Source organism: Aotus nancymaae, unplaced genomic scaffold (assembly GCF_030222135.1).
Source record: "Aotus nancymaae isolate 86718 unplaced genomic scaffold, 86718_ANA_hifiasm-v0.15.2.pri h1tg000011l, whole genome shotgun sequence".
Taxonomy (NCBI): domain Eukaryota; kingdom Metazoa; phylum Chordata; class Mammalia; order Primates; family Aotidae; genus Aotus; species Aotus nancymaae.
Genome location: NW_026988422.1, coordinates 12,893,832 through 12,918,582, shown reverse-complemented (window position 1 = coordinate 12,918,582; position 24,751 = coordinate 12,893,832). Strand labels below are relative to the sequence as shown.

Below are 24,751 nucleotides of genomic sequence, written 5' to 3'. Positions count from 1 at the left end.
AGAATCACACCTGCTTCTGAGTAGTGGGGATAGATTTGTGCTGGGTATACACTCTTCTTTATGACCAGCCACTGCACTCGTGAAGGAGCTGGGCAGAACCCAAGATGCGGATGGTGCGCTTGGAAGAAAGAGAAACTGTTTCTTTCTTAAATTATTCTGTGTTTTTATGAGTATGTTATAGATTATGATATCTCTGAAAAGAGGATGTGGTTAAAGAGGTTAATGCTCCTATAGAGTTGTAATAATGATTTGCAAATCTATTTGCATTTTATAAGGTTACTCTTAAATATGAATATTTGACAGTTGTCATTACTTCTATTTTTCTTTCGGCATATCTGTTGTCAATGTGTTTATTGAGGTATTAGTTCATCAGTTATGTAGTAAAATCTCCATTATTTCACCTGGTTCAGGGTAGTAAATGTTCTGGTTAGTCAAATGATGTAATAACTAGAGTAATCCTATATATCAGTTTTCAAGTCATAGAAGTGTTCTATGTGCTAAATACTGTGATTGAACCTAGGGATACCACAATTATTAAGATACAATCCCTATTTTTATGATATTTTTATTGTACATGTCTTATCCATTCCTAAGTTTTAAAAGTATATATGTTGTATACAATGGAATGTTTTTAATGGCAGAGAAGGAATTTTAGGGTCTTTTAAATCTTTCTTGATCATCAGTATTAGTATTAATTTTCATTATGTTATGGATTAACAAAAATTCTAGCTATTTAAGAGTTATGATGAATAAAATTTGAACAGAAAATTTGCTGTAGTCAGCAGAAATGCTTTGTGAAAACAGGAATCAACTATTTTCTTTCTTTTTGAAGAATTCTTTTCGTTGGTGTCCTACTTGTCAAAAATGTTTGATAACTTAAATAGTTTTGATTTATGTAGAAAGTTTTCTGAGATTAAAACATGATAGAAGCAATAAGTATTCTACTTGTTCCCATCAAAGATGTTCTGGATTTATGGCAGTCTTGGCCAATCCTTCATGATCTTATTAGACAACTCACCTAAGGAAAAAGTGATCTTTTCTGATGAGATGTTCCACACTTTATTTCCTGGAACTGGAAACAAAGCCATACACCAAATGGTCAAATTGTCTGATTGGGCTGGTTGATTACTATGCACCCTTGTTAAAACAGACTTCAGCTCCAAAAATCCATCTCTGCCTTTTCTCTCTTCATTAGTAATATATATTCCTACAAGACAGATAAGAACATGGTTAGTCACTAACATTTTATGTATGAGCCATACCATAATGCCAAGGCATGACATGATCATTTTATGGTAATGTAGAGTCTAAAGTGGTCAAATGACAGCCTCTCTGATGTGAGGGTCAGTTTCAGCAAATCTGGAATTAACTTGAGCAGTTTGCTCAAGTTCCTGCATGTCATTGATCCACGGTCAGGGTATAAACATATTAATTAATAGTGTTGGTTTATTTGTGACCATGTTCCCAAAATGTTTTGGGGCAGATTATCCCAGCTCATCAGCATTGTTTGTTGACAACTGTGAGACTGATAATTCACACCTAGTCTAAGTTAGACCTTGGGAGAGCTCTGCTGTGGAGTCTGGTTATGTTGCAGGAATATACCTAGGTGACCAGTAAAATAGAAAGCAATCTCAGTTGGGATTCTGTTTTGGACTTCCCACTTCTGAGCTGTTCTGTGTATGTATCAGTGGTCCCTGATCTGAGAGAAGATGTGTGTCTCACTGTGGCCCTTAGAGAGGGAAGACGAAGGAGCTCATATCTGACTTTTCTGGACTCCTCTCTGTAAGTGTAGGATAGAATACGATGCATATTGTTATCTTTTTGATATGTTGTCTTCTCTTCTTGAAATAAGCTGTAGATTTGTAAGAATTGCCATTTTGGGTCCTGTGAGTCTTCTTTAGGAATCAAACTCTGTTTTAAACTGTTAAGACAGTACAACCTCCAAATTGCATACCAGGAAGCAGAAAATTAATGTAAAACCAACTATCAGTCTATGTCAGAATTTTCTGGATACTCACAGCTTTTTCACATTAAAGATTCTTAACACCAATTCTGATGTAATTACTTACCAAAGTAACAGCTAAATGCAGTTGTGTGCCAGTGCAATTCTGACCACACCATCTAGCCTCTTGTTTGGGAATAATGGGCACACCAAATCTGGGTGCTTTCCTATGCAGGGCTTATTTAATAGGATAATATATGTATAATAACTTTTTTTTGAGACAGGGTTTTGCTCTTGTTGCCCAGGCTGGAGTGCAATGGCACGATCTTGGCTCACTGCAACCTCTGCCTCCTGGGTTCAAGCGATTCTCCTTCCTCAGCCTCCCAAGTAGCTGGGCTTACAAGTGCCCACCACCATACTCGGCTAATTTTTTGTATTTAGTAGAGATGGGGTTTCACCATATTAGTCAGGCTGGTCTCAAACTCTTGACCTCAGGTGATCCGCCTGCCTTGGCCTGTCAAAGTGCTGGAATTACAGGCGTGCACCACTGCGCCAGGCCTACAATAACTTCTAACATGTATTTTTAGAATTGCATTCTGTCATTGTTATGGGTGAACTGTTGTTTTAAACTAATACAACCAGTAATAGTCTCAAAATGCATCAAGTGATCAATACATTCATCAATATAAGCTTTCAATTTTATCACTTAAAAATAATTCAGAGAGTTGTGTGACTCAGTTTATTGAAGACAGATTGAACTTTGAGGAATAATGACTCAGAAGAAAGGAGAATGGCTGTTGTTCAGGCAGGGGCAGCTGAGGTAATTCTGGTAGAAGCTGTCATGGTTACTACCTATAAAAATGTGGCTTTGGGGCTGGGCGCTGTGGCTCAGGCCTGCAATCCCAGTACATTGGGAGGCCAAAGCGGGTGGATCACGAGATCGGGAGATGGAGACCGTCCTGGCTAACACGGTTAAAACCTGTCTCTACTAAAAGTACAAAAAATTAGCTGGGTGTGATGGCATGCACCTGTGGTCCCAGCTACTCAGGGGGCTGAGGCAGGGGAATCACTTGAAACGGGAAAACGGAGGTTGTAGTGAGCTGAGATCACACCACTGTACTCCACCCTGGGTGACAGAGCGAGACTCCATCTAAAAAAAGGCTTTGTGAATTATAATCTGAGCTTGTCTTGATGTGTGTTCCTCCTCCAGGAACTTTTAATCCTCCTGGGGAGCATGTGCCTTGTCAAGGAGCCAACTCTTTTACATACGCTTCCTCTAGTGCTCCACTAACACCTGCCCTAGATCCTCCATGAAAAGGTAGAAATTATTTATTGACTGATTTGAAGCAGTGGTGCTAAGGTAACTGAACACATTGTATCGCAATAAGAAAGACATGGAAAAACAGGTAGCTATGTTATAAAGACAGAAAATGTTTTAATAAATGTATGTAGATTTAAACTTTTTGTCCTCATATATTTCTTTTACTAATAGTTAAATAAAATGTTTGGATGTTATTTGTCTAAATCAATTGTATTTCTTTCATTCTGGAAAATGTTATATCCACCCTCTTGGAAGAGCCAGATGAAGCATCAGAAAATGACATTTGGTAGGCAGAATAATGTTTTTCTTGGAATGAGAATTATTCTTAAATGCCAAGATCAACTTGGGCAGTGACAATGTCTAATGTTCTCTGTTTTCTTTCTTTTTGTGCTTAACTTACTTCAATTGATTAATTTCCTTACCTTCTTTTTCATTATGAAGGAAACGTCCATCTATAAACCATGTGATATTTGCTTTGGGAAATACATTCTTTAGTGAGCAGGTAAATGTTCTCTACGGTAAAGACAGAAAAAGGGTTATTTGCAAATTCTGAAGAAACTGGTACTCCTTACATCTTACTAACATTCATATAACATAAGTTGGCAAAAAAGAGTTTCTCCACTTTTAACTGAATAAATAGAAGGCAGTGTCTACTTTTCATATAGGTTGTGTTAGAATGTGCACTATAAATGGGCTATCTCCTATAGAGATGTTATAAACTTCTGGCTATACTCCTAGGTCAACTTAAGGATCTAGGACTATGCTAATGTTCCAAGTCTGGATTCTGGGTTCTGTAAAAGAGAAATCTTACCTCTGTGTAGGCAGAATAAAATAATGCTAAATGGAAAGCAAAGAATAGAAGGAAGAAGCTATAACAAACAGAGGCCAGAGAAGAACAGTCTGTTAGACGAAAAGCTCAAGGGGGTCTACACGGTGTTTCTGTTCCCCAAATAATGTAAGACACTATTTGTAACAGCTACAGAAACCATTTAATATAAATATCCTGCTTTTTACTTTTAAAGAGTTTTCTCAATGTTTTTTAAAAAATTTATTGGCTTAATCTTAAGGATAAGTAAGGCATGCTTTATTTTTGCCATTTGACAGATGGAAAAATCAAGCACTCAGTGGTTCAAGGAAGTGGAAAATAGTTAATGGGACAATTAGAAATGATGTCTCCTTAATCTCAGTCCAACACATTTTTAAATAAAAATTGAATTGAAATAAAAAATGAAACAAGTAGCTGTATTATGAAAACAAAGAACTTAGATACAGGGCTAGTTATATTTTATTTTCAATACTATGTTTGTTCTTTGGGGGATGATACTTTCTTTAACAGCCTGGTGAAAATATCCAATGAGAATTATTGGTTTCCCATTGTTTTATCTGAGACTCTTCAAAACTGTAATTCCATTTATAAGTACTTGTTTTCTCATCACGAGTTGTATATATTTTACATATGACCAGCCATAGTTCTTAGTTCCCAGATATTTTCCACAATTAATGAATGTACTAGTTAACATGTAAAGAACAATTAGATGTATGTGATGATCTGTGTGCCTATCCACAGACTAGTTGCTCCCAAGAAGTCTGGACCTATAGAGCTGAGAAACCAAACTCAAGAATGCCAAATAACATTTTCCTGGTCAAATGCTACTGAGGTTTACCATTTCTCAGTACATTGCTACAGAAATCCCAAAGAAACAAGAGAATTTCAGAGGGGGTTGTCCAGCATATCCAAGATGCTGGGTGACAAACACCATAGCTCCAGTATTCCCATTTGTTCAACACTTGCTTTTCCAGATAATGGGAATACATATACAGGCAAGGGATGCTATTCTCTCCACTAAAAAATTAAAAGTCAAATCAGATCCTCTAAAATGTATTCTTATTAAGTAAAGGTGAGTGTTCAGTTTATTTAATTCAGTAGATGCCAAAGAATGATTTTTATCTCCAGTTGGCCAAGAAAAGATTACAAGGTATAGGAGGTAAAATGTTAAAAAAAAAAAAAAAAAAAGGAAAGAAAGAAAAAGAAAAAGATACAAAGGTTTGCATTAATCCAGTGACATTAACCATTCTCATGATTCATTTCCTTTATCTTTAGTTAACTGACCAAAAGCTGACAATATGGTAATATCAGGAGTAAGTGAGAGTGTTATTTTACAAAGGTAGCTGGCTCAGAGAAGAACACTCTTGTTAACTTCTAAAAATGTTGAAAAGATTTGACTTTCATGAATTCTCTAAGTTAAGATTTTCTGAAACGATTCAAATATTCTATATTATCTCTATACTCTGTGTGCCAAGATTTGGTTTAGCAATGTGATTCATATTCTAAACTCCACCCAGTCTCACTCCTATTTTGAATGTCTCCCCCATATTTTTTTTCTTTCATTTTAATTTAACTGTCAACCTTTACATGTTTTCTGCTATGCATTTCTTTTTCTTTTTTCTTTCTTTGTTTTTTTTTTTGACTGAGTCTCTCTCTGTTGCCCAGGCTGGAGTGCAGTGGCATGATCTCAGCTCACTGCAACTTCTGCCTCTCGTGTTCAAATGATTCTTTTGTCTTAGTCTCTTGAGTAGCTGGGATTACAGGCGTGCATCACCACACCTGGATAATTTTTGTAGTTTTAGAAGAGACAGGGTCTTACCATGTTGGCCAGCTGGCCACAAACTCTTAACCTCAAAAGATCTGTCTGCCTCGGCCTCCCACAGTGTTGGGATTATAGGCATGAGCCACTGTGGCTGGTCTGCTATGCCATTTCTATCTTTTTTTTTTTTTTAACAACAGGAAGTTTTTTTTTTCTTCTATTGACACCTTTAGAGTCTTCCTATCTCTCTTGATAGGTTTTCCTTCTCAACCTAAATATGTATACACATACTCATATATTATGCATATTATATATAACATACAGTATATATATAATATATATATGTATGTGTATATACACATACACATACAGAATATATATGTAATACATATATTATACTGTATGTATACATTTTCCTAAACATTCAGTATAGGGTATATAATAACTTATTCATAAATTCTTAAAATATAATCTTATTGCATATTAAGGTTTGTCAAAGGAAAAGAAGTTAGTGAGGAAGAGCTGAAAGAAACTCCGAATGATAAAGAAGGCAGAGCTATAGAAGAAGTAAGAAGAAATAAAGAACAGAGGAAGGAAATTAGAAAGAAATGGGGTAGAGAAGAAATGCAAAGATGGGGAAGAGAGACAGTGCTCAAGGGAAAATTCATCATGAAAATAGAAGAGAACATGACTGTCTGAATGAGGGAAGGATAGAGTACATTTTCTTAGATCCTGAGGTCAATTTTAATGAATTAACTTGTTTTTGTTTTGTGGCCACAGACCAGTTATTTATTTTCCTTTTTTTCCCCATTCTTTCTTTATTTGAGAGGCTAGATAATCTAGTCATCAGAAAAGAGAACTAAGACTTGTAGGTGCTTGACTTATTGTTTTGCTGCATGACATATGCCAGGAATATCCTTTTCTTGGTGGTGGAGGGAGTGGAGAAAAGGTTTGCATCTGTGTCTAAGTGTTGCAGAAAAACCTGACAGGCACAGACATACCTACTTGGAAACAATGCTTCCCTAGAAGTGGGAGGAAACCAGAACTGGAGGTGCCCTCCTTTTCTGGGTGGGAGTCAGCTAATAGCCATCCAAGGTGTGCAGGAGTGCATTCACTCTGCACAGGAAGGACCAGAGAAGTCCAGAGCCTTGCCTGCTTGTAAGTACCCGCTTGTGGCTAGGGGGAAGTTTCCTAACTGTTTAGGATTGCAAAGTTTGATTATATAATACTCTCATTCATTCAAGAAATGACTCAAGAAAGGAGAGAGGTCAGCCTTTTAAAAAATGCAATATGGGCCGGGCGTGGTGGCTCACGCCTGTAATCCCAGCACTTTGGGAGGCCGAGGTGGGTGGATCACGAGGTCAAGAGATCGAGATCATCCTGGCCAACATGGTGAAACCCCGTCTCTACTAAAAATACAAAAAAATTAGCTGGACGTGGTGGTGCGCGCCTGTAGTCCCAACTACTTGGGAGGCTGAGGCAGAAGAATTGCTTGAACCTGGGAGGCGGAGGTTGCAGTGAGCCGAGGTCATGCCACTGCACTCCAGCCTGGCGCCTGGTGATGGAGTGAGACTCTGTCTCAAAAAAAAAAAAAATGCAATATGATTTTCCATTTACGTATTTATCTTTAAAATGAGGTAAAGAGCAAAACATCTGGGGTAACGTGCTTCAGGAAGGTCTTATTGACTGTTGGCTTTGCAGGTGATCCTGCTGGAGAAGGTAGGGTATGGTGAGCTGCTTGCTAAGGACAGCCAGGCAACACCATGTCTGTGAAGATGTGCTCCACCTTCTCCTCTGAGCATTCCAGCTCCTTCTGCTGAAAGAGCTGAGCTTACTGTTTGGATTTCTTAGACTCCCAGCCTCCGAGAGACGCCTCTAAGGACAAGCTGACCTTGAATTGGGAACTTTCTTATCCAGATCCTCATAGGCTTTGTCTACTCTGGATTGCTTGTTGCAACAATTCTTAGGAAGCAAGACTGTCTTCTGTATCAGCATCTGCCTGTGTTTGCTTTTACCTACTCTGAATAAGACCCAGTGAGGCCCCAGCCCTGTTGGTCCTGAAAACCCTGAACCCTGAGGCTGTTTCTCCTGTCTCCAAAATGCATTTGTAGAAAATAAGAGGCACAGAAACAGTGAAAACAACCAAAAGGAGAAACAAGCAAACCTCAAATTTTCAATATTCAAAAATACCTGTTGTGGTTGATGCAGAGAACACTGAGTTCATCAGAGAGCTTTGTAATTTTTGACCAGAGAATACCTTTGCTACAGGAACTGATATGTTTTGCCTTTCTGGCCTAGTCAAGGGAGGATAAGTAAGTATCTGGGGCATGGAAGGAATGCACTCTTAGGCCGTTTTGCTTGTATCTGACTCACTCCTGACTCTCCAGTGAAGCAGAAAGAAAGAAACATCACACCATCCAGGTGTGGCCAGACTTTGGCCATTATTGTGAATCCCCAAGCGTTACCATAGTCTCTTCCCAAATATACATTTAATCTTGTGGTTCGAATAAACTTTTGGCTCACATCTCGGCCTATCATAAAGAACAGTGTAGAAGAAAAGACATGATGAACCGGGAAGAGGAGGAAGAGGAGGGAACCATGATGAAGGCAAAAGGAGACTTAGAGATGAAGGAGGAGGAAGAGATTAGTGAGACAGGAGAAGTGGTTGGCCCTTTTGTGAGTGCTATGCCCACTCCAATGCCCCACAACAAGGGGACCCGGTTCTCTGAGGCATGGGAGTATTTCCACCTGGCTCCTGCTCGTGCTGGGCACCATCCCAACCAATATGCCACCTGCTGCCTATGTGGCAGGCAGGTGAGCCGTGGCCCTGGGGTCAACGTGGGCACCATAGCCCTGTGGAAGCATCTGAAAAGCATGCACAGAGAAGAGCTGGAGAAAAGTGGCCATGCTCAGGCTGGGCAGCACCCGGATCCAAGGCTCCACAGGCCCCAGCTCCCCACAGGCATTGAAGGTGACTGGGGCAGGCTGCTGGAGCAGGTGGGTGCCATGGCTTTGTGGGCCAGCCAAAGGGAAAAGGAGGTGCTTAGGAGAGAAAGGGCAGTAGAGTGGCGGGAGAGGGCTGTGGAAAGAAGGGAGCGAGCCCTGGAGGAGGTGGAAAGGGCCATCCTGGAGATGAAGTGGAAGGTGAGGGCTGAGAAGGAGGCATGCCAGCGGGATAAAGAGCTGCCTGCAGCAGTACATCCCTTCCATTTTGTTTAAATTGGGCTTGGAGGATCAATTCTGCAAACATTGACTGTAGAGTTGTAGAAAAGAGCCATTTTAGTTTCAACTCAAATGTAAAGCAAAGTAGTTTAGTGACATTTTGCTTTTATGTGAAATAGTGCACAGTATGAATTAATCTGAGCAGGTCCGAATTGACCAAATGCTCATCTACAGGGTTCCTAGAGCTGTGCTAACCCTTGGCCGAAACTCTAAAATGTACCTACTGAAGATAAAGGCTTTTACCAAAGTAGAACTCTGAGTTGTTTTAGGGCAAAATATACCAGGCAGTCAGCATTGTTTAACAAAATAATCAGATTTTTGCCTAGCACTCAGTTTTGGTGGAGCTGAAGATTTTGATGGGCTGAGGCTGGTTAGGTGGCTGGAATGTGCCCATGTGACCAGCTAACTTGCAGATACCCTGCCAGAAGCAGAGCTTAATCTTCCTTGGACTGAGGTCATAACACATATACTGGTGGTGCTTCGAGACCACCAGTACGAATACAAAACTTGTTCTGTGTGACCCAGCAAGTAGAAGGACAAAGAAGTGTGAGCCTGAGATCTTTAGACCCTTCCAATGCATATCTTTCTCCTGTTTTTGCTGTGATGTGCTGTCTTGCTTATATTAAATCTGTTTCATCAGTATAATCTGTCTGAGTCCTGTGAGTCTTTTCAACAATCTAATGCTTAAACTCATGAATGTGTAATTAGCGCAGGGAAAGTGAAAAACCTTTCAGCTCATCTGGTTTAAACATTCAGTATAGGGTATATAAAAACTTATTCATAAATTCTTAAAATATAATCTAATTCATGTTAAGTTTTGTCAAAGGAAAAGAAGTTAGTGAGGAAGAGCTGAAAGAAACTCAGAATGAAAAAGAAGGCAGAGCTATAGAAGAAGTAAGAAGAAATAAAGAACAGAGGAAGGAAATTTAGAAAGAAATGGGGTAGAGAAGAAATGCAAAGATGGGGAAGAGAGTGCTCAAGGGAAAATTCATCATGAAAATAGAAGAGAACATGACTGTCTGAGTGAGGGAAGGATAGAGTACATTTTCTTAGATACTGAGGTCAATTTTAATGAGTTAACTTGTTTTTGTTTTGTGGCCACAGACCAGTTATTTATTTGAACAGCAGGTTTTAGATTTTACTCATACCTCTGAAATGCTAACTGCATGCCAATCCACTGTTCTCTGATTTTTTTAAACTGTTTATCTTTAAATGTTCAGAGATGCTTTGAAAAAAGAGATCCTAACATTCTGTAGGGAGAGAATAATTTCCTGGGCTGCTGAGAGTATGCCTAAAATATTAATTTAGAAATAGAATAAAATCAAACTGGAAACTACTCTTGCCTTTGCACTGGAGCTGACATTTGCCATTTGTTATGGAAGATACATTCCTCTAGAACTGCAACTCCAGCCCCCAGCCAAACACACACGTTAAAAAAAAAAAACAAAAAACAAAAAAACAAACCTGAGTTGGGAATGGGGATGGAGTAGGGAAAGAGCTAGGGAAGACAGGAATAGATAAAGACAGCATCCCATTGTCTCATAGATAGCCCAAGTACTTTGTGGGCACCAACCTCTCTGAAAGGAGAGGATGTCCTTGTGTAAACAATGGTGTCTTGCCTCCTTTGGTCCTGACCTATGTAGTTCACTCATATTCTTCCTAGACTTGCTAGGCAGCCCTAACTGCCAGAACTGTCTTCTCTAAGAGCTGTTTGTGGAACCAACAAAAGTCCAAACACCAGACTTGTGAAATATCCAGGCTACACTGAAGTCCTGTAATGTTCTTTTTTTAAATTTAGAGATCTACTCTAGATTAGGAAAGATTTCACTTGTCATGTGGTCTCCTCACAGAGGTATGGTACCCTTTTAGAACCTTCTCTATCTGTGGTGCAAGCTCAAGTGCTCACCAGTGCAAGCGATGATGGCTGGACATTTGGACTCAGAACCTTATTGTGTTGCAAAACATGCTAGGAAAAAAAGGAGGCTGTAATACCAATCATTTAAAAAACAAAAACCAGGCTGGGCGCGGTGGCTCAAGCCTGTAATCCCAGCACTTTGGAAGGCCGAGGTGGGTGGATCACGAGCTCAAGAGATCGAGACCATCCTGGTCAACATGGTGAAACCCCATCTCTACTAATACAAAAAAAAATTAGCTGGGCATGGTGGCGCTTGCCTGTAATCCCAGCTACTCAGGAGGCTGAGGCAGGAGAATTGCCTGAACCCAGGAGGCGGAGGTTGTAGTGAGCTGAGGTCGCGCCATTGCACTCCAGCCTGGGTAACAAGAGTGAAACTCCGTCTCAAAAAAAAAAACAAAACATATATTTGGAGTGGGACTTAAGAAGATTGAGGAAACCACAGGGTTCAAGCTTTGCAAAACCCAAACCAAATAAACACGATTAATCAAATTCTGCACAAAGCTGCTGGAGCTCTGCTGATGCCAATCAGTGTGGTTTTTAGATTCTGGATCTGTTTTACATTGTTATTATGATTGTAGCTTCTCTTCCTTTGTGGTCATCTTAACTTTAAACTGTTTTTGTTTCCTACGTTTCATGGTGGGAAGTTTTCTTTAGATTTTTTCCCCTGAATTTCTTTCAAACATAACAAAGGTAGAGAGTGATACAGACAAGACCCATGGAGATGATGGGGCTAAAGTATAAAGCACAAGCATAAAAGAGAGACGCATGAGGCTTGTGGAAAGCGTGAACTGTTGAGTACATGCTGGGTTTTTTATGCATCACTCTTGTGCCTTCTTATGCTACATCATCAGCTGTGAGTTGAGGGGCTCTTTGGTTTGACATCTTTTGCTCTAATACAAAAACCTGCCATGTGGAAGGGCCCTGAAATTTACGTTAAAGACTCTTCTCATTGTAGTGCAGGAGTGAAGCTGTGTGCCACGTTGGAGCCCGGGCAAAATCTCGGCTTTGGGAATGCACAATACACAACATTCACAGGTGGGACACTCTCCTTAGACATCTGTGGCATGTCCACATCTGAGGGGCATCATACTCTTGGATCTTTTGTATTTTATGGGAATACTAAAATTAGCCATAAATTTTGTAAGTTTAACTAGTAACACTGGCAGACACAGCTCAAAACTGACCAAGTCCCTGGAGTATTTCCACACTGCAGGCAGCTAGTGTAGTGAATAGGTAGCACGTGCATGTTGACTTCAAGAATTTCTAAGGAATGAAGGAAGGGTAGGAAATTGCCAAGACCAAACACTTTTGGTTGCCCGTTCAACTTGTGGTTGAACTGGAAACACTACCAAACACTTGTGGTAGGTATTTTGCATACAGTCTCTCATTTGATCCTTAAGTCACCCTTGTGAGGTTGGAGCCATTGCCCTCATTTACTGTTGAGGAAGTTAAGGAACTGAGTTCCTAGGGGCCAGAGTTAATAAGTGCTGGAAGAGAATTCAAACCTAGTTCTATCAGATTCCCCAGTCTGTGTTCTGGGTTTTAAAAAATTATTCCACAGTGTCTGCTAGAATCAGTCACACAGCCGATTTATGAACATAAAAGAGTGGGTAAAGGATAAATAGTGGTTAGGGAAGAAATATTCCTGAAATGTCTACTATGTGACATGTACTCCATAGTGCATGAATTTAATCTTCCTAAGAACCTTGTGAGGTATTTGTTATTATCCCAGTTTTAGAAATGAGTTAGCTGAGGCTCGTGGGGGTTAACTAGTTAATGTATGTAATCAGCTAAGTAGTTGAATTAGGATTTGACACTTGTGCTATCTGAAGCTGAAGCATGATATCCTTCCATCATAATAATACTATTCTACCTGGATACAGGCACACTAAATATGCATCCCAGCTCTGCCCCTTGTTAGTGACTCAGTCAGTTGTTTAGACTTTTCAGGCCCCATCTGTAAATGACAGATGCCCTATGTATTTCAGAGGTTCTTTGGGAGCACCACACGATAAAAGTATGTGAAAGGATTTTGAAGAGTTAATAAATTATTAAAGATAAGCAGGGATTGTAAGAATATTAGAGCAAGGAGTTATTAATGTTTGGCAAGATCTGAAAAGTTTCATAGACAAGTCATGTCCTGTAGCTGGTTGTGTGGGATTGGAGAAAGATTATTCACTAATTCTCTAGGAAGAAGAATTCTCTGGTTTTTTAGTCAGCAGTGAAGCAAGCAAGGGCAAAGAAGAGAAAATTTTGTGGCGCATTGGGCAAAGTTGTTCTTTTCTTTATTTTTATTTTTTTTAAACTGGGATTCTTGGATCCAATGTATGGTTCTATATCTGGATTGAGCCCATATTACCTGTAAACAGTGGCACCAGGAATCTATTAGAGATCCTCATAAAAAACAAAAATACCTATGAGTGAGAACATGTGGTGTTTGATTTTCTGTTCTTGTGTCAGTTTGCTGAGAATGATGGTTTCCAGGTTCATCCATGTCCCTACAAAGGACACGAACTCATCGTTTTTGATGGCTGCATAATATTCCATGGTGTATATGGCAGGTGTTGAACAATGAGAACACATGGACACAGGGAGGGGAGCACTACACACTGGGGTCTGTTGGGGGGAAATAGGGGAGGGACAGCGGGGGGTGGGGAGTTGGGGAGAGATATCATGGGGAGAAATGCCAGATATAGGTGAAGGGGAGGAAGGCAGCAAATCACACTGCCACGTGTGTACCTATGCAACAATCTTGTATGTTCTTCACATGTACCCCCAAACCTAAAATACAATAAAAAAAAAAACAAAAAAACCAAAATCACCTACGAAAAGCTGTATAATTAGATTATTTTTGAAATGTAAACTATTGAAGTTCACTGATAAACTTAGAAATTAAGTTATGACACAACAAAAATGATTAAATCTTTTGCTGCATAATCAGGATTATAATAATCAGCAGTGATGTAGTTTGGCTGTGTCCCCACCCAAATCTCATCTTGAATTCTCATGTGTTGTGGGAGGAACCCAGTGGGAGACAATTGAATTATGGGGGCAGGTCTTCCCCATGCTGTTCTTGTGATAGTAAGTCTCATGAGATCTGATGGTTATTATAAGGGGGAATTTTCCTGCACATTCCCTTTTTGCCTGCTGCCATCCATGTAAGATGTGGTATATGCCACCTTGCCTTCCACCATGATTGTGAGGATTCCCCAGCCACATGTACCTGTAAGTCCAATTAAACCCCTTTTCCTGTATAAATTACCTAGTCTTGGACATGTCTTTATCAGTAGCATAAAAATGAAGTAATATAGCAAATTGGTACCAGGAGAGTGGGGTGAAGCTGAAAAAATACCCAAAAATGTGGATGCGACTTTGGAACTTGGTAATGGACAGAGGTTAGAACAGTTTGGAGGGCTCAGAAGAAGACAGGAAACTATGGGAATATTTGGAACTTTCTAGAGACTTGTTGAAAGGCTTTAACAAAAATGTTGATAGTAATAAACAATAAGGTCGAGGCTGAGGTGGTCTCAGATGGAACTTATTAGGAACTGGAGCAAAGGTGACTTGTTATGTTTTGGCAAGGAGACTGGTGGCATTTTACCACTACCCTAGAGATCTGTGGAACTTTGAACTTGAGAGAGATAATTTAGGATATCTGGTAGAAAAAAATTTCTAAGCAGCAAAGTACTCAGGAGGTAACTTGGGTGCTGTTCAAGACTTTCAGTTTCAAAAGAGAAACAGAGAATAAAAATTTGGAAAATTTGCAGCCTGACAAAGTGATAGTAAAGAAAATCCCATTTTCTGAGGAGAAATTCAAGCTGGCTGCAGAAATTTGTGTAAGTAATGATGAGCTGAATGTCAATCACCAAGACAATGGGGAAAATGTTTCCAGGGCATGGCAGAGATTTTGCAGCAGCTTCTCCATCACAGGCCCAGAGATTTAGGAGGAAAAATGGTTTTGTGGATAGTGCCCAGGGTTCCCATGCTGTGTGCAGTCTAGGGATTTGGTGCCCTGCATCCCAGCCACTCCAGTCATGACTAAAAGGGGCCAAGGTGCAGCTTGGGCTGTTGCTTCACAGGGTGGAAGCCTCAAGCCTTGGCAGCTTCCATGTGGTGTTGAGCTTGCTGGTGCACAGAAGTGAAGAATTGAGTTTTGGGAACTTCTGCCTAGATTTTAGAAGATTTATGGAAACACCTGAATGCCCAGGCAAAAGTTTGCTGCAGGGGTGGGGCCCTCACGGAGGACCTCTCTGATAGGGCAGTGCAAAAGGGAGATGTGGGGTTGGAGTCCCTACTAGGCCACTGCCTAGTTTAGCTGTGAGTAGAAGGCCACCTTTCTTCAGACTCCAGAATGATAGTCCCAACGACAGCTTTCATGTGTGCCTGGAAAAGCTGCAGATACTCATCTCCAACCTATGAAAGCAGCCAGAAGGGAGGCTGTATCCTGCAAAGTCACAGGGCCAGAGCTTGTGTCCCTAATGGGGCACCACCTAGTGGATATGTTAGAAGAGGACCACCGTCTTTCAGGCCACAGAATGGTACATCCACCGACAGCTTTCACCGTATGCCTGGAACAGCTGCAGACGCTCAATGCCAGCCTGTGAAAACAGCCAGAAGGGAGCTATACCCTGCAAAGCCATAGGGGCAGAGCTGCCCAAGACCATGGGAACCCACATCTTGCATCTGCGTGACCTGGATGTGAGCCATGAAGTCAAAGGAGATCATTTTGGAGCTTTAAGATTTGACTGCCCTACTGAATTTTGGACTGGCACAGGGCCTGTAGCCTCTTTGTTTTGGCCAATATCTTCCATTTCGAATGGCTGTATTTATCCAATACCTGTTCCCCCATTGTATCTAGGAAGTAACTAAGTTGCTTTTGATTTTTTTTTAAAGGTTCATAGACAGAAGAGATTTGCTTTGTCTCAGATGAGACTTTGGACTGTGGACTTTTGAGTTAATGCTGAAATAAATTAAGACTTTGGGGGACTGTTGTGAAGGAATAATTGGTTTTTAAATGTGAGGACATGAGATTTGAGAGGGTCCAGGGGTGGACTGATATGGTTTGGCTGTGTTACCACCCAAACCTCATCTCGAATTCCCATGTGTTGTGGGAGGAACCTGGTGGGAGGTAATTGAATCCTGGGGGCAGGTCTTTCCTGTGCTGTTCTTGTGATAGTAAGTCTCATGAAATCTGATGATTACTATAAAGGGAAGTTTCCCTGCACATTATCTTTTTGCCTGCTGCCATCCATCTAAGACATGAAGTATTTCTCCTTGCCTTCTGCCATGATTCTGCGGCTTTCCCAGCTATGTGCTACTGTAAGTCCAATTAAACCTCTTTTCTTGCATAAATTACCCAGTGTTGGGCATGTCTTTATCAGCAGCATGCAAATGGACTAATACAAGCAGTTATCTAAGAGACTAATATATGAAACTGGCAAAAGATACAAATACTTGGAGGATATATATATATATGTATATATATATATAGTCATGTAAAACCATCTCAATGAATCTAAGCTATGATTTGTATGCAACTATCAAATTAAATGACTGATATTCGGTGAGACCAGAGATTGTAAGTTATTTAATGTTATTGATGCAAGGAGAAACTAGAATATGAGTATAATTTTCTCTCACCACATGTAATGGGAAATGTTAGATAATTAATGAGAATATTTTTTATATAGGGTTTTGAAAAACTTGGCTGAAGTCATAAAACCACAAGAAAGTTGATTAACACAGATAATAGTAATAACAAGAAAAACAAGAACAATAATGTTTGTTGAACAATATATGCCACACATTGTGGTTAGATTTTTTCATACGTTACTTAATTTTTTAAAAACAGCAACAATGTGAAGATACTCTTATTATTCACTTCATATAGATGGAGAAACTGACTGCAAAGGCATGAAGTAATTTGCCCAAGATCACAGCCCACAAGAGGAAGAATGAGAAGTTAAGTCTAGATCCTAGTGACTAGAGGCTGGTAACTACCACCCAGAAGAAGTTAAGTCAGAGGTCCCTGTTCAACTTTCTTTTTTCTCCTGCCCTTCCTCTTTACCACCAAAGACATAGCCAGGGTTCTGCAGGAGTACAGGAGCACACATTTCACCCTGGCATTTTGACATAAAAACAATGGAAAAGTGGGTAAAGGAAATGGATTAGAACAAATTAAACATCAGCTGAGCAAAAACCTCATTCTTACACCAGGATTCACACAGCTTTCTGCCCTACTTTGTCCTTACTATCCACTTCAATTTTTATTAAAGAGAAGTTTAAACAATTATAACTATTTTTTTTTCTGAGAAATTTAAGGACTAAAAGTGCAGATCAAACATTCTGAGATCCCTTAGTCGAAAAGTAAAAATACCCATTCACTTTCTAGAAACAACTCAGCTTCCCTTTATCCCTATTAGCAGTTAATTGGTCAAGGGCCAAGGAGTAAAGTCCTTTGAGAGAACATTCCTGGCAACTATGAAACCCGACACACCTTGCACTTAATGCTATAGATTTTCAAAGGCTTTAATGTGACTCACCTCTACCAAGACATCCGTGGAGTTATTTTCCACAATCACAGGGATTTCTGGTTTAGCTTAAAGGCAAATAAAACATAGTTAGTGACACTGATTGCCATCCTACCTGGCTACATGTGTGTGTGTCTATGAGAAAGAATCTTCATTCATCAAATATTAATATTTATTAAACACCCACTATGTGTCTGGCAGTTTGCTAGATGCCGAGGAAACAACGGTGAACAAATAATATTCACTGTCCTTAAGAAATTTGCAGTTTCATTGGAATACAGATGAACAAACTAAAAGTTATAATACACCGAGGTAAGTATAATGATTGAGGACATGTAGGATTTGAAGAGAGCATTTAAATAAATTTTCTAACCTAACCTTGGAAGATAGGAGGAGGCTTTTGGAAGATTTGATATGGTTATCAGTGATGCGTCAAGTAAAACTGGAAATGTGGAAGACTGGTGGGGCAAGCGGAGGATGGGTTGTTGGGAGGGAGAGAAAAGAGGAACATTCTACATGTCCAAAGGCTTATGATATGGTTTGGCTCTGTCCCCACCCAAATCTCAACTTGAATTATATCTCCCAGAATTCCCACGTGTTGTGGGAGGGACCTGAGAAAGGTAATTGAATCATGGGGGCTCATTTTTCCCATACTATTCTTGTGATAGTGAATAAGTTTCATGAGATCTGATGGGTTTATCAGGGGTTTCTGCTTTTGCTTCTCCTCATTTTTCTCTTGCCACTGCCATGTAAGAAGTGCCTTTCACCTCCCACCACGATTCTGAGGCCTCCCCAGCTGTGTGAAACTCCTTTTCTTCCCAGTCTTGGGTTATGTCTTTATTAACAGCATGAAAACAGACTAATACAGTAAACTGGTACCAGTACAGTGGGGCACTGCTGAAAAGATACCCGAAAATGTGAAAGCGACTTTGGAACTGGGTAACAGGCAGAGGTGTGAACAATTTGGAGGGCTCAGGAGAAGAAAATGCTGGAAAGTTTGGAACCTTCTAGAGATTTGTTGAATGGCTTTGACAAAAATGCTGATAGTGATATGAACGATAAGGTCCAGGCTGAGTTGGTCTCAGATGGAGATGAGGAACTTGTTGGGAATTGGAGCAAAGATGACTCTTGTTATATTTAGCAAAGAGACTGGGCAGCATTTTGCCCCTGCCCTAGAGGTTTGTAAAACTTTGAACTTAAAAGAGATGATTTAGGGTATCTGGCAGAAGACATTTCTAAGCAGCAAAGCATTCAAGAGGTATCTTGGGTGCTGTAAAAGGCATTCAGTTTTAGAAGGGAAGCAGAGCATAAAAGTTTGGAAATTTTGCAGCCTATGTGATAGTAAAGAAAAACTGACTCTCTGAGGAGAAATTCAAGCTGGTAGCAGAAAATTGCATAAGTAGCAAGGAGCCTAATGTTAGTTCCGAAGACCATGGGGAAAATGTCTCCTGGCAATGTCAGAGACTTTCACAGCAGCCCTGCCCATCACAGGCCAGAGGGCCAGGAGGAAAAAGTGGTTTCATGGGCCAGGCCCAGAGTCTCCATGCTATGTACAGCCTACAGACTTGGTGCCCTGATTTCAGAAGATGTATGGAAATGTCTGAATGCCCAGGCAAAAGTCTGCTGCAGCAGCAGAACTCTCATGAAGAACCCCTGCTAGCACAGATTTGACTGCCCTGCTGGATTTTGGGCTTGCATGGGGCCTTTGTTTGGGACAATTTCTCTCATTTGGAATGGTTGTATTTACCCAATTCTTGTACCCCCATTATATCTAGGAAGTAACAAACTTACTTTTGATTTTATGTAGGCAGAAGGGACTTGCCTTGTCTCCGATGGGACTTTGGACTTGGACTTTGGGTTAATGCTGAAATGAGTTGAGACTTTTGGGGACTGTTGGGAAGGTATGATTGGTTTTGAAATGTGAGGACAAGAGATTTGGGAGGGGTCAGGGGTGAAATGATATGGTTTGGCTGTGTCCCCACCCAAATCTCAACTTGAATTGTATGTCTCAGAATTCCTATATGTTGCAGAAAGGACCTCGTGGGAGGTAATTGAATCATGGGGACTGGTCTTTCCCATGCTGTTCTCATGATAGTGAATAAGTCTCATGAGATCTGATGGGTTTATCAGGCATTTCTGCTTTTGCTTCTCCTCATTTTTCTGTTGCTGCTGTCATGTAAGATGTGCATTTCTCCTCCTGCCATGATTCTGAGGCCTCCCCAGACACATGGAACTGTAAGTCCACTTAAACCTCTTTTTCTTCCCAGTCTTGGGTATGTCTTTATCAGCAACATGAGAATGGACTAAAGTAGCTTAGAAATAAAGTCTCAGTATGAAGGTCCCTGAAGTGGAGCAGAGAAATATTTGACTCTTGTTTGGTTGCTTGGCACTAGGAAAAATCAGGAAATATTTCAGTGATTTTGTTGTTTTACTAGATTTTAAATGCCTCAAAGCCAGTATTTTATCCATGTCTTCATCTCTAGCACTTAACAGCGCCCAGCACCAACCACACATTAAGTACATCATGTTGAATACAGAGGCTTCTAGTAAATTATTGAGCATAGCAGAACAGCCTTCTATGACTCAGTGGTAAGAATGCTAAACCTGTAGTCATAGATGCTGTCAGTGCCTGCTCCAGCCACTTGGCATCTTTGCATCACGATTTATTGAGATTATGGGAGCACACTTAGTCCATGGGTAGTAAAACCTGGGAGTCAGAGAGTTAATAGTGATAACAGATGAAGAACCCAGTTTTCTTGCCCTCCATGTGGAATAACTGATGTGTGTCCTATGCTGTCTCCCAGTGAAATTGAGCTCTAAACCTATGGTGGTAACTGACATACTAGTGTACATTATCCTCCTTCCCTTTCCTCACTCATTCTCACTCCTTTTCCGATGTTTTCCAGGATGGCCTTTCACATAAATTAACTCAAATCCTTATCTCAATGTTTTACTTAAGGGGAACCCAAAACCAGCGGGGAGGGGTTTTGTGTTTTCTTCAAAATACTAAATTGTATGACTGCCAATAATAAGGCAATATGATTCCAAGTAAAAACAATGGTTTTTTTTGCATGCTAGTCCTTTAGAGAATTGAAGAACAATCTAGCAGCTTGTGTCCGTAGGTTTGTGAAGTTATTTTCTCTTTATCTTATTTTCAAAAATAAGTAATTGCCTGTCCGCCTCACTGCTTTTCTCTTTGTCTTCCTTTAAAATTGACTTTATAAAAAATACAGATCTTTGTCACAAAAAATGGAAAAACATCCAAAGCCAGGGGCTTCTGTTTATTAATGATGTTTATTAATTAGTGGTACTTGCTTGTACCACTGGGGAAAATGGAATTTTAATGTTTCCTCCTTAAATTTGCACCCTGCACATACTCTGCATTTTGAGTGAGGCCACAGTGAATTTCACAGCTCATCTCCACACTCCTGAGAATGCAGGTTCAGAAGGCCATTCCTGAAGGCTCCTTTGCTGGAAGGGCTGGACCTGAATGGTCTCACCCCAGCTGGCCTTGGCAGGATGGCAGGGGAGGAACTTTTGCAGTTTCCCTGGGGCTATATTTATCACTTTCCTCTTCTCACTGACCTTGCTCCACCTTGCTCAAGCAAGCAACTAAGACAATTAGACAACTAAGCAATTAAACTTTGGCAGTTATAATTAAAGAGATTTCCAGTATTCCGAGAAACATTAAAGTTGTAAATAAGATAGTGGTCACCAGGATATTGATCTGTCTGCTATGGTTTGAACGTCCACTCCAAAACTTACATTGAAACTTAATCCCCAGTATGGCAGTATTGAGAGTTGGGGACTTTCAGAGGTGATTGAATCATAAGGTCTCTGCCCTTATGAATAAGATTAGTCAATTCATGGAATAATGGGTTATTGGATTCATGAATTATGATGGGAGGGAAATTGATGACCTTACACGAAGAGGAAGAGAGACATGAATTAGCACATTAGCATACTCTGCCCTTTTGCCATGCAATACCCTGTGCCACCCTTGGATTCTTCAGAGAGTCCCCATCAGCAAGAAGGCTCTCACCAGATGCCTCCCCTTGACCTTGGACTTAGCCTCCACAACTGTATGTAATAAGTTCCTTTTCTTTATAAATTATTCAGTTTCAGGTATTCTGTTGTAAGCAACAGAAAACTGACAAACCCAGAAAATTATTGCTTTCTGTATGATTTTATTCCGTTAATGGAATCATCATTCTTTAGCATCCTACCCTCATCCTCATCCCCAAAGAGAATGACAAGTATCCAGGGAAACAGACTCCAGCATTGTTACCCTTGTGTGGCTGCTCTGCGGCATAACAGAGTGCTTCCTCCTCAGGGAAGAGCATGGCAGGAGACAGGAGGATGTCAGGAAGTCCGTAGAACAAAAGCCCTTACCGAAAACCTTGACGGTGGTGGAGCGCCTCAAGATTTTGTCAGGACTGACTCTAATGTGGCAAGAGAACTTCTGCCCATCATCAAAGATTTGGACTGGAGAGAGGTGGAGTCTGTAGTCTGTACCAAACTTGACTCTATCTTTAAATAATGTGGAATTGCTGATGAGGTGATCTTGGGTGATAAGTGTTTCCTGAGTTCCATTATATTCCTGGTGAGAAAAAATTGTTACCGGTTATTGAGGCCTCAACTGTGCCAGCTCTGGACTAGGCATTTCACAAGCATTGATTCATTTATTTTTTGTAAAACAGAGAGGAAGAATGAAGGATTGAAATTAAGAGATATTTAGTATATTACTAGAGAAGGTATCATATACTTGACTTTCAGTTAAAAACTACTGTGACCCTATCCTAACAAATGGAAACGTTCTGCTCTTCTGACTAGATCTTCTCCTTCATAATTTTCTATAAACTGTGTATCTGGAGTAGGATTTGGGGGCTGGAATGGGGGGGCACTAATGGCAGATTTTAATTTTCATTTAAGACGTTCTGACATCTTACTGCTAAGGTGTGCTGAGAAGACTATCAGTGTGAAGATTTTATAAAATCTTCATTTAAACTGAATGATTACAGCTATCCCTGAATTCCTTTAGAAAATGACTCTTTTCAGCTCCTCCCCAAGACTAGGATAATGTAAAGTGGGGTTCTTAAAGTCATGCAAGTGAAATGTTGGCACCCGACAGTGAGTACCTCCTTAAATTTTGTTCTCTGGGCACCTCCTTCCCTCCTTAACCACAGGCTCATTCTGGTCCTAAACCTATTCCTGTTCTTCTGTGTTTTTGTTAGCTTCAAAGAAGATGCATGAAGAGTAGGCTGAAAATGTTAATCTGAATTTTGGATATTTGAGGTACTTGGTTCTTCTATCTTCTGTCATTTCTTTGGTCTGTGATGAAAAGCCCTATTATTCTCCCTATGCCTGGAATTTCCTTGGACAAGCTCCCTGGTGCGTCACAATGTTGGTTGATGTCAGTAAATGTGCTCACCAGGGGCCCAGTGAGGAGGGGATTCTTGAGGAGCCTAAGGGAAGAGGATGGGTTAGGTCTTCATTTTACTGTTAGTACAACTCAATATCCTCAGTTGAGCTGCTTTTGAAACACTCTGATGCACAAGCTTCTCTTCTAGAGATTCTAAATCAGTCTGTCTAGGATAAGGCCATGGCTAGAGCAAGTGTTTTGAAGGTCCTCAGGGTATCCAGGGCTGACATCTACTGGCCTAACTCTAAACAACAGATGAATCCTTGTGCACAGGCATCAGGGGAAATGGAGGGAATTAAGATGGAGAAGGGTAAACAGAAATGCATTCAGTGGGTAGAAATGTTACAAAATAATGATAAGGTCTATGAATTGGAATCTCTAGTTTTAAAAATGAGACAGATCAGGCTACAAGAAATGGAAACCTCATGAGTGAGTGATTTCAAGTATGGGCAGAAACAGAGGAACCACTAAGGCAGATTTCTTAAATAGTTTAGTTATATAGATAATTCCAGAATATACTTAGTAGAAACTCTTATGTAAGACATGATTCTTCAGCTGAATCCGGCTAGGATTTGTATCAGTCTTACATACAGATAGTATTGTGTTATTGCCTGCAAATAATCACACTCTGCTGAAGTATTTCTCCTGAAGCAATGTACATACCTTTATACCCTTATAAAGAAGGACTCAAGAGTCTGTGCTGCTGTTTTTCTGATGAAGAAGAGCACGAGAAAAAGGGAGAAAGACTTTATTACAGAGACAGGATCCCCCAAAGGAGCTCTAAGTATTGGGTGGGCACAGAAGAAGAAAGTGGAGAGCATGTCACTCAGCCACTGGCTGGTCTGGAGATCAATATTTAAGAAGGCAGGCGCAGATATTTTGGCACAGCTATGTTTGGCAGCCTCTTGCTTTTTTGTGTGTGTGAGGATTTTAGAGTTGAAAATGCTCTTTGGTCATTTAGTATATGACTGCCATTTGGAACAGTTTTATCCACTGTCACTTTGTTGTGGGATAAAGTGCAGTTACATGCTGAAGGTGGAGACTGGTGAGAAAAAAATGCATTTTTATTTATTATGTAGTACACTGTGACTGGGTGGTTTAGTTGATAGAGAAAAAATACAAAACCTTCCAACTTATGCAAAGTTCCTGGGCAGTTAACTTTTGCAGAAAGAAGGGTTTATTCTTTCATTGGGAAAGATGGGATTCAGTTGCTAAGAGTGCCCTGTAACCTACAAGATAAGGAGATCCTGAGATATTCCAAAGTTTTCAGTTATAAAGGGGGCTGTAGCAAGAATTTACATATGAGTGGCTGCCTTCACAGAGCAAATGGGAGGAGATGTGAAAAAATTAGCACAGGCAAACAACAAAATGCCTAGGGCTGGGAGAGGGAGAAATCATACTAATATTATGCTATGACCCTATTAAAATTTTAGATTCTTATTAGTCATAACTTAAATTTATTTAGCACCTACTATATTCTAAGAATTCTGCAAAGTCCTTTCAAGTCGTATTTTATTTGCTTCTTACGACTATGTAGCATAAATTGAGGTTAAAAATTTGCTCAAAGATCACACAAAGTAAGAGGTATTTAAGTCATAGCATCAAAAAGCAAGTATGCCCAGAACCAGGGACAAATAAGTCTCACAGACAACATGTACTAATAAGAACCAAACTATAAAATAATGATAAATAAAATACCTTTCCAAAGTATCTAGATTGAGAAATTTAGTAGAAATTTTAGAAAGCTAGAACCTTTCATATGAGTTGTAGATTACAGGGGTGTGGGCGATTTGCTGACTGAAAGGAACCGTTGC

General features: G+C 40.1%; 2 protein-coding genes and 1 long non-coding RNA gene across 6 annotated transcripts in view; 2 read left to right on the top strand and 1 right to left on the bottom strand.

Moving 5' to 3' along the window:
- The window catches only part of LOC105723075 (uncharacterized), a 304,135-nt gene that overhangs the window by 67,336 nt on the left and 212,048 nt on the right, over nt 1-24,751 (top strand). The gene's annotated exons all lie outside the window — the stretch shown is intronic.
- Nucleotides 1-24,751, bottom strand: part of CD96 (CD96 molecule) — a 97,104-nt gene that overhangs the window by 46,234 nt on the left and 26,119 nt on the right. For both annotated transcript variants that reach the window (XM_012460943.2, XM_012460942.3), the window contains exons 4-7: nt 21,908-22,115; nt 17,528-17,583; nt 3,686-3,776; nt 1,019-1,207 (exon numbers count right to left, since the gene is read on the bottom strand). In XM_012460943.2, the coding sequence (XP_012316366.2) occupies nt 1,019-1,207; nt 3,686-3,776; nt 17,528-17,583; nt 21,908-22,115 (544 nt within the window). The remainder of the gene's footprint in view (nt 1-1,018; nt 1,208-3,685; nt 3,777-17,527; nt 17,584-21,907; nt 22,116-24,751) is intronic.
- On the top strand, nt 7,337-11,189 carry ZBED2 (zinc finger BED-type containing 2). Its single transcript, XM_012460944.3, has one exon. It carries the CDS (start codon nt 8,411-8,413, stop codon nt 9,065-9,067), a length of 657 nt encoding a protein of 218 aa, XP_012316367.2. The 5' UTR covers nt 7,337-8,410; the 3' UTR covers nt 9,068-11,189.